The sequence below is a fragment of the Dermacentor silvarum genome, chromosome 1, assembly GCF_013339745.2.
Source record: "Dermacentor silvarum isolate Dsil-2018 chromosome 1, BIME_Dsil_1.4, whole genome shotgun sequence".
NCBI lineage: Eukaryota > Metazoa > Arthropoda > Arachnida > Ixodida > Ixodidae > Dermacentor > Dermacentor silvarum.
This window is the reverse complement of record NC_051154.1, coordinates 230,102,693-230,112,034: the sequence shown is the minus strand read 5'-3', so window position 1 is coordinate 230,112,034 and position 9,342 is coordinate 230,102,693. Positions and strand designations below refer to the sequence as shown.

The 9,342-nt window shown below is 52.0% G+C and overlaps 1 protein-coding gene across 1 annotated transcript; it reads right to left on the bottom strand.

The window, feature by feature from the left end:
• Positions 1-89: 89 nt before the first annotated feature.
• Positions 90-1,141, bottom strand: LOC119437614 (putative RNA-binding protein Luc7-like 2). The gene has a single exon (XM_037704616.2). The coding sequence runs from the start codon at positions 1,083-1,085 to the stop codon at positions 90-92; it is 996 nt and encodes a 331-aa protein (XP_037560544.1). The 5' UTR covers positions 1,086-1,141.
• Between the last annotated feature and the right edge of the window lie 8,201 nt (positions 1,142-9,342).

Sequence of the window (9,342 nt, the reverse complement as noted above, 5' to 3'; positions counted from 1 at the left end):
CACCTTCGTCGCGGTGACCTGGAACGGGACCGCCGGTGCGACTCCGAGCGGGACCTTCGAGCAGGACCTCGGAGAGCGGCGCCAGGACGTCAAGTGAGACCGTGAACGTGAACTATAGCGGGAAGTCGATGAACATTCACTGCTGCTGCTGCAGGAGTCGGAGCTGTATACGCCCTCCTGCGACTGCGGCTGCGACTTCGGCTACGGCTGCTGCTGCGGCTGCTAGGCCTGCACGACCTGGGCGAATAGCTATGCGCCCTGGTCGAGGCTAGGTCGAGGTGCGACGTCGACTGCTTCGACTGCTGCTGCGCGGCTTCGAGGCGCGCCCAGTCGCCCGCCACCTGCGACTTCTCGAGCCTGGGAGTGAGCTCGGCGTTCTTTCGGCGCATGTCGAGCCGGCCGCTCGAGTGGTTGGCGATGCCTTGCTCGTTGTCGTCGAGGCCAATGCAGAGCTGGCAGTCCTCGCATATGTTCTGCTTCTGCTCCTTGACCGGTTCGTTGGGCTTGCGGTCCTGCATCTTCTCGAGTCGGTTTCGGCGCCGCTTGAGCCGCTCGACCTCCTTGATGACAGCGAGCGCCTCTTGCACTTTGCCCTTGTTGCCAAGTTCTTCGGCCTCGATGAGCTTCTTGTCGATCATGTCACCATAGGACTTGAGCGTGGCCTTTTTTTCGCAATGGCGATTGCTGTGCGCCGTAGACTGACACCGTATCAGGCGGCCGTTCTTGGCCCGGTCCAGGATCTCGCACGAGCGGGTTACCTTTTGCAGGTAGGTGAGTACCGTGAGATCGTATAAGCGGTGCCGTCTAAGCCGGTACATGCTGGATCTGTTCTTAAAGTCGGCCTTGAGCGCGTAGTTGTGGATCTTGGAGCAAGCGCCCATGGATATCTTGGTACCGGCAAGCGCGTCGTGGGGGGACAGGCCCAGCAGGAAGCAGCGGCATACCTTGGGGTCCGAGTACTGGAGCGAGTTCTTGACGCCATCCCAGCCGGTGCCCATGAACTCGTCGAGCGTCTGGCGCATACGGTCCTTGGCGGTCCCGCATACGGTCCTTAACGTGTACTCTCGCGGGCGGCGATGGGGCATGGTCCACGGGAGCCAACAGAATCGCCGAGCAGAGCGGTTATGGGGCACAGACTGGTAGCAGAGGAGGGTGGTGGTCGGTGCAGTGTTCCAAGAGCCTACTGCTCGCCGGCTGAGAGACAGCGGACGTCCGAGCATGCGTGCTGCACGGCAGCCGGTAGACCACGCGCCCTGCCGCAAGCTGCTCTCTCTTCTTCCAAATGTAGCCGCATGAGTGGAAGACGAAGTAGTGTGAGCGGGGGAACGAGAAAGACATAAAAAATGTCGCAGTTTCGCCCGAATGGCGAAGCATTGATTGCGATAGCAAACTAGTGGAGAGCTATACGAAGTAAGGATAGTAGCTTATCGGCCGTATAAACTCGTAAACATAGGCATACTAACTAAATTAAAGTTAGTAGGGGTCCCTTATGCTACAACTAACACAACTCCAAGGCGAAAGCCCGAGCGCCGTTATAACTCAATGACACGGCGAGCACTTTTTACGCTTTGTGAAATTTATTTTGACATTTCCTTTAGTTTCTTCATTCACATTTCTTCACACATATTGCAAAGTAATTTTTGCAAGTCATTCTTATTTCAACAAACTCGCGCCGTGTTAGTACTAAGCACAGGTTTTTTTTTGCTGAGTCATCATCACTCTGAAACCACAATTTATACAGTTAATTTTGCAAGTCACCATGTTTTTGCAAGTCACTCTTTCTATGATTCACCAAACTCGAACCGTTACTCGGCACTTTTTTGCTGAGTCACTCTCACCTGGACCCTCAAATCTCACATATTTTTTTGCAAGTCACTCCTCTCTCCATAAGCCCTTGAATCACTCTTAATTCATTTGAGTCATAGTCATAATCTTTTTTCGTTGAGTCATTGTCATTTCTGCTGTATCATGGTCATGACTGATTTCTACCACCATCCTTAAAGGGGCCCTGAACCATCCCTCGGGCTTGCTGAAATAACATAGTCCGCGGGTAGCATACGCTGCTGTGAACATCTCAGCCAAGTTTTGCTCTCGTACGCGTTGCATGGAGCTCGCACGCGGAGCGCGAAGTCACCTTTCTCTCAAATGCTCTCGTTTCAACAGAAGCTATGACCCTCTCTTTTCTGGGTGCTGTATTTCGTAATAAAGCACATTCCCATACACGGCTGCTATTGGTCGCTGCGGTCGGCGACACCGCGGCCGACGCGGGATGCCGCCACGAGTTCACTGGCTTAGCGCAACTGCGGCTCGCCGAGGACAACCGCGTTTGTCTTACGTTTAGCGCGTCGTAGGCACAAAAATCGAAAGTCGTGGCGTCTACTTTAACATCCAAAATGAAATTTGAACTGCGCGCGCAATGGTGACATTTCGAAGGCGCAGCGTTGGGGTCCCGCCCAACTCTAGGAGACTTTTGAAGAGAATGTTGCAGTGTAATGGTCGTCGACATTGTTGGATTCGCTCCGTCGAATTTGTGGCTTTATATAGGCTTCCGATTTTTTCTGTACTTATCTTTAGAGAAAGAATAGGTGGATGTTTTCCGCTGCTTACTTCATTTTCAGAAAGTATGCTCATTATTGTCCTTTTGAAGATGTGAAAAGCTGTCATTACTATAGCGACAATAAATGCAGAAAAAAAAAGAAAACGAAAAGCTAACAGACCGCTCGGGGAGCGGTCTAAAAGCCTAACAGGTGTCGACAAATCGAAACGAAATGCTTCTCATCCTAAACGACGGGGGCCTAAGATATACAAGCAATATCCCACACCTCCCTGCACCCTCGTTTTCTTGCAATTTTGCACGTCATTTTACAGTCACAGCAGGCTAGGGATGCGACTCCGCTGCTTCGTGTGTGTGTGGTCTCCGGTGTATTCTTGCATGCACTGCCTCAATGAGTTTATGAGAAACATGAACCGCCATGCAATATTAGATCCCTATGACCACATATCTTGCCGAGGAAGGGCAATTGTTCATGGGCGACATTTTAACACACAAAGTCTATTTAAGCCTCTTTTGTGCGCCGTCGTATGGGCGAACGCAGGCTTTGACCCAATTGCGTATGTCGACAGTCGCCTTTGGCACCTATGCGCAAGCGCAGCGTGGCTGAGCCTATACAGAAGGCGCTATAAAACTAGTACAGTTAGCATATACAGGGTATTGCTGTATATACAGGGTACAGGGTATAGCTCTATAGCTGGGGGCCACAGGGACGCGAGGAGGATCGAGGAGTTTCCGGCCTCGTACCGAGAGGTTCTTGAACACTACAGGAAAGAACGTAAGAAATATCCACAACTCCACGGGCATCTGGACAGGTTCCAGGCAGTCGACATGAGGAGGTTGGAGAGGGGCACTTTCACCAACCCCTACCACCTGCACCGCCTGTGGCCTGCGTTGCACCGTCGCCCGGCTGCCCGTGGTGCGAGCACGAATGGGCTGATATGGCCCATATGCTTTGGGATTGCCAACACCATGAGGAAGAAGGACCAAGAGGAAGGGGGAAGACAACAGCAGGGCCCTCTGAAGCGGAGTGCCTCGTTGAGAGATGGCAAGCCACCCTCCTCAGCGAGGCACCCGAGGACCAGTAGTGGGCCGTTCAGCGGGCCAGGGCCATTGCCGAGGATCTCGGAAGATTTTTCTCCGGCGATGGACCCCTGGCAGCCTAGCCCCGGGCATCAACCGCCATAACCGTTGGACAAATAAAGTTTATTCCTATCCTATCCAAAGTTAAGTTGACAGTTTTTTTTTATTAGGCGCTGAAACGTACGTGAAGACCACCTCTACAGTAGGCTTATGTGGCGAGGGGCACACAAAGTGAGATGATAATTATCGCTGTTAGTAGTGCAATTAACAAAAATTGAATAAGCAACTTTTGACTGGCTGCAGTAAGCAGGCATATTTGTATTGAATAGTTAAGACAGTCGTGTTTCTACAACTTCGCAGAATTCTCCTAGCGTATCCGTGCTTTGAATATCAAACTGCGAAGTTTAATTGCCGTTCGCAAGATTACGGATGCAAGACGGTTAGGACCGGCGCAAAGCTCCTCCCTTTTGTGATGTGCCTGCTCTGTACGGTGTTTAGTTTGACAACGGGGTGGAGGCATAGGCAAAAGTGATAACTGGCACCCTTTCAGTCTTGGCTTGCGCAATTGCAAACTGCAGTACTTGGAACCGCTATCGAAACACGGAGACGAGTGGCCAGGGCCGGTATTTTGTAGCGATGCCTTTCCGATGCTAATGCCTTTTCGTGCTTTTTGCGCTTGGTCAGTGGTCAGAGCGACGGTCCGCTCACGTTATCAACGGGATCAGCCGGCCGTGAGCGGTGGATGATAAGACTAGTATAGAATAAAGCATAACGCATCCCTACAAAATACCGGCCCTGTAATGATGGCAGCAACTGCGATGCCGAGATAAGGGAGCCAGAACTGAAGCCGGGGGGAGGCAGGTAGAAATTTTGCCTATGCCTCCACCCCGTTTTCAAACTAAACACCGTGCACAGCAGGCACGTCACAAAAGGGAGGAGCTTTGCGCCGGTCGTCACTGTCTTGCATGCGTAATCATTTCTTGCATGCGAACGGCAATTAAACTTCGCAGTTAGATATCTCGGAGTATACGGATGCGCTAGAAGAATTCTGTCAATTGAAACTGTGTAGAAACACGATTGCGTCTAACTTTTCAATACAAACATTCCTGCTTACTGCAGCCACTAAAAAGTTGATTATTCAATTGTAGTTAATTTAGCCACCGACATCAATAATAACCACCTCATTCTGTGTCCCCCTGGCCGCATAACCTTACTGTAGAGGTCGTCTGCCCGTACATCTTAGCGCCTATATATAATTAAAAAAAAAACTTGTCGACTTAACATTGATCACCGTGTATAGTATGCTTACCATAATTTATATGGTGGTGTGCCTGTGTACCGAAGACATTGACTTCTTCGGTTTCACAAAAAAAGATAATGAAAAATAAATAAAAATAAATGAAAAATAAATAAAGAAAAAACGGCGAATCACTATGAAGATGTGAGCAAATTCAGGAAATGTTCGGAAATCAAAACTGTCCAAAACATTCCATTTCTGCCATTAGCCCTTCACGGTTGGTCAGAAATTTTAGGGCCGCGCCCACTCCGCCTGTCTATCACGCGACGTCTTGAAAACTGCGATAACTTCCCATCTTATATGGAGTGTACACAGTGATGATCCATGATTAGGCCGAACAGAAAAAAAAAAGAAAAAAAGATGCACCGACGATTACGCTTCTCCCAAATGCGAATTTTGAGCGCAGCTATTTAGGTGTTTTGAATTCGCGATATATTTTGGCAAATAATTTGATTCTGAACGACAGGGCACTTTCAGAGGCCGCAATGAACACAGAAAGCGTGATTACGGGAACGTCTCGCTCGTGCTGCAAAATTTTCGTGCAAATAGCCGCTCAAGGCACTTTGCTTGTATTCGCGGGCATCTTTCACGCTCAGAAAAACACTTTTGTGTAGCACATATTGAGCAACAGAAAGCAGTATCGGGAGTTTTTCATTTTGCTCTACAATTTTCTCATTGACACTTTTCATCTAATTATAATGATTGAGAAGTTCATTAATTATTAAGAATATTATGCGATTAGACGGAATGCAATTATTAATCTGAGTATCTCCAAGCGACGGCAAATAACGTTACCTTGGTTCGGTCCAGCTACGTCGTATTTGCATATTTAAAAAGTTTGGCTTAAGTTAAGTGAAATACCCTGTATATGACCGCAAATGGCCGCTTTGGTCGAAAAGCGAGTGTTTTGGGTCAGTCGCTCGGCTGCTCGATCGCCGGTCTGAATTAGCCCATAATTAGATGCAGGCTGCTTCGGTGGCTGTTCTGTGGCTGACATTAGATACCTTCCACGCCGCGACACGTTTCTGCCGCCTTGCGAAAACAGTTGTGGAACTACCCCATGCAGCTTCGTTGCAAGAAAATGTGGGATGGACTATAGAAGGCGCTGTCACGACCATTTGAAAAGCACACACGGAGACAGAGCCGTGTCAAAGCTCATGCGAACAGTCGCGCGCGCTATTAATGTGGTCACCTTCATGCGTGCAGGCATTTACTTGCAAGCACGCATTGTCCACAATGTCCATTGCAGTCGAACGCCTTTATAATGAAGGGCTTGCGGCCTCCGAGATCATTCGTTATACACGCCAATTCGCTGTAAAGGTCGCGCACCGCACAGCTCACAGTAGAACAGGGACAAAATTATTCCTTCGTTATACAGCTCATTTCGTTGTACAGGCGTTCGTTGTACAGGCGTTCGTTGTATAGAGGCACTCGACTATATATGGAGACGCGCAGGCGAGCTGTTGGTCTATGCGCAGTGTCAAGAGAAAGACAATGAAGAAAGGAAAGGCAACAAGGTTAACTAGGCGCACGTCCAGTTGGCCTGCGGGAGAGATATGAAAGGATAAAAGGAGAGCAAACACTAGCTGCGCGCGCGCGCGGGTTTGTCCATCACGACTATGTGCGACTCTTGTGGGCGACAACAGACAATCGACGCCTCCCGTGCTTCTGTCTTTGGATGCGACGTTCAACGCCTTCCTCTGCGGACAATACTCAGAAGCAAAGATCCTAGGACATGTGGCCGCGGAAGAGATCATTGTTGCAGTTTTTCAACACAAGTCTCGGGACCATTTACGGCATTGTCAATACGATGAAGCGATGTTGCAGTGGTCTATACACCATGAGATGGTTAGCTATTTCCATAAGTCGTTCGAAGTAAGCGTCGGCTCTTTAGACAGTTGGCACACCGGCGAAGGCAGGGTCTCGAGGCGACCGGCGCGCTTGGAGCCGGTGACCCAATCGGCCACGCGGGACACGGCGAGCAGCTTGATGACGGAGAGTAGCATGGTGGCCGTCTTGAAAGGGAACAGCTGCCTGCCGTCGTCGTAGAGTGGATAGTGCATGATGGCCGGAATGCCCAGCACAGGCTCCCCGCCAAGCACGCGCAGTGCCAGGCCCAGAGTGAAGGCGGTCACCGAACCGGCCGCATTACACCACCGGCGGCTAGGAGTTGGGGCAGAAGCACCACGTACACCAGGTCGGCGCTGAGTGCCCACAGATCGTAGACCGAGCGAACCGCCATGGCCATGATGGCCGATACGGCGGCCACAGCAACCACACACAGCCGCAGCACCCACACCACCTCGGTGTCCGACGCCTGCCCGAGAAAGAGACATCAACTTCAGTGAAGCACACGTCCTACATTTATATATAGGAGACTTCTAAGCGAGCCAGATATAGTAGTTTCTCGATATATTTAGGCTTAATTACTATATATTTCACGTATGTAGGCGCGGGGAGATGCTTAGCTGCCCTGCGCTGCTTGGCGAGAGCGCTTGCAGTAGATACGGAGAACTAGAGCATTGCACGGGCCGCTTTTTGCTCCCGGCCCGGGCCCGTTTTTACATTGGGCGGCCCGCCCGAGCCCGATCAAAACTTTTATGGTGAGACCCGGGCCTACGCTACCCGGCCGGCCCGGCCCGCCACCTCTATACCTTAGGCCCGAGCCTGGCCCAAGCCCGGCTCGAAACCGGCCCGAACCCGGCCCGAGACCGAAAAATACATGTTTTTCAGAGTTTATACGCCCGAGAATAACTCGCTGCACGTTACTTGCGCACCACCAGAAAGCCCGAGCCCGGCCCGGGCCCGCGTCAAAAAACCCGAGCCCGGCCCGGGTCAAAAAGTGCACGCCGTGCCCGAGCCCGGCCCGAGCCCGTGAAAAATCTGCTCTACCTGGCCCGGCCCGGCCGACGGGCCGGGCCGGGCCCGGGCTTTCGGGTAAGCCTGAGCCCGTGCAGTGCTCTACGCAGAACATCTTGCCTCAACCCTGAAACACCTTTTATCGAAGTTGAGAAATGCAATTGAAGTTAAAATAGAATATTTCATAAATACTTTGCAGCAAAAAGCACTTTAGTGCGTTCAGCAGAAGCGGAGTTATTGGAAATCAAAGATCGTCTTCAACCCCTTCTCGGTGCTCTCGTTCCTTCTTCAGTGCCTTGTACTGCGAAGGCTACGGCAGAGCGGGGCGCCCCTATTGAAGGTCACCATGGCGCACAGTTCAAATTTGGCTTTGGATGTACACGTAGGTGCCACTATTTCCGATCTTGGCGCCTACGATGCGCCAATCTCTGAGGCTGTCGCGCCCAGTATGCGGTTGAGTTCATGGTGTCTCATCCCTTTGCTGTGCTACAGTGTACTAGATGGTTACGAGTGGCGGTGTTTTCTCGCACCAAGTTGGCAAGTAGCGCATTCCTTTCGCACTTATCTCTACGGCAATCTCACAATTTCTGAGACTCGAACAAACGTCGCCTTTATGTTCGCGCGTGCGAGTACGTCGGCAGCGCCCACATCGGGTAAGCGATGGGTGCCGCACTGCGGACTCGCGTTGAATAGATTTGTAACGCAACCAGCTTCGGCCATGATGGCGAAACACCTCGAAGGTGTGCAACTCGGGAAAAAGACGACCTGTTCCAGTCGGATGTTGGCGCTCGGGACGGCTCGCCACGCGCTTGTAGTCACATTAGAGCGCTGCACGGGCTCAGGCTTACCCGAAAGCCCGGGCCGGGCCGGGTAGGGCAGTTTTGTAGCGTTAGCTACACTGGCCTAGCCAAGACCGTTTCGCGCGGCACATCAAGAGCCGTGCTGCGCATGCGCAAGGATCAGTGATGTCACACGGCTTGCGCACCGGAGCCACCGGAGCCGGCACCTCTCGCGCACTCCGCCGCCGCCGCGCGCGACTCACCGCCGCCGGTCTGCGCATTCCAGAGGAGTGACGTCGTAGCCGTGGTAGACGCACTGGCGCCGGCGCGCGCTCGCTGTGCAGTCGCCGTCTGACACTGCGCTGGAGCTGCTGCGCTTCTGACTGGCGTTTGCCAGTGTGGTATAGCCATGGAGAAGGAGAGCGCAAATGCTGCTCAACAGCGCAGAAGAACGGAGAAGCTTGACTCATCGGATCCCGAAGTAGTTGCCTGGCAATTAGCGGTTGAGCGTAGGAGGAATGAACAGAAGAAGGCTAAACGTGCTGCGGAGACACTGGAGCAAAGGGACGAGCGTCGCCAGGAGGCTGAGCGACGTGCCCGACCACCCCTGCAGCAACAACAAAACGCCGTCGATGACGTCAAGGCTCGCCGATCGACTGAATATACTGTGAAACTCAGCGAAAGCGCCAGTGCGACTCGGACCTTCCAGACGGACTTCGTAAACAATCCGTTTGGATATGTGTGCGACGTGTGCGAAAGACTATGGCACATGA

Coding starts and splice junctions, on each gene's coding strand:
- LOC119437614 (XM_037704616.2), bottom strand. CDS start 1,085: ATGCCCCATCGCCGCCCGCGAGAGTACACGTTAAGGACCGTATGCGGG.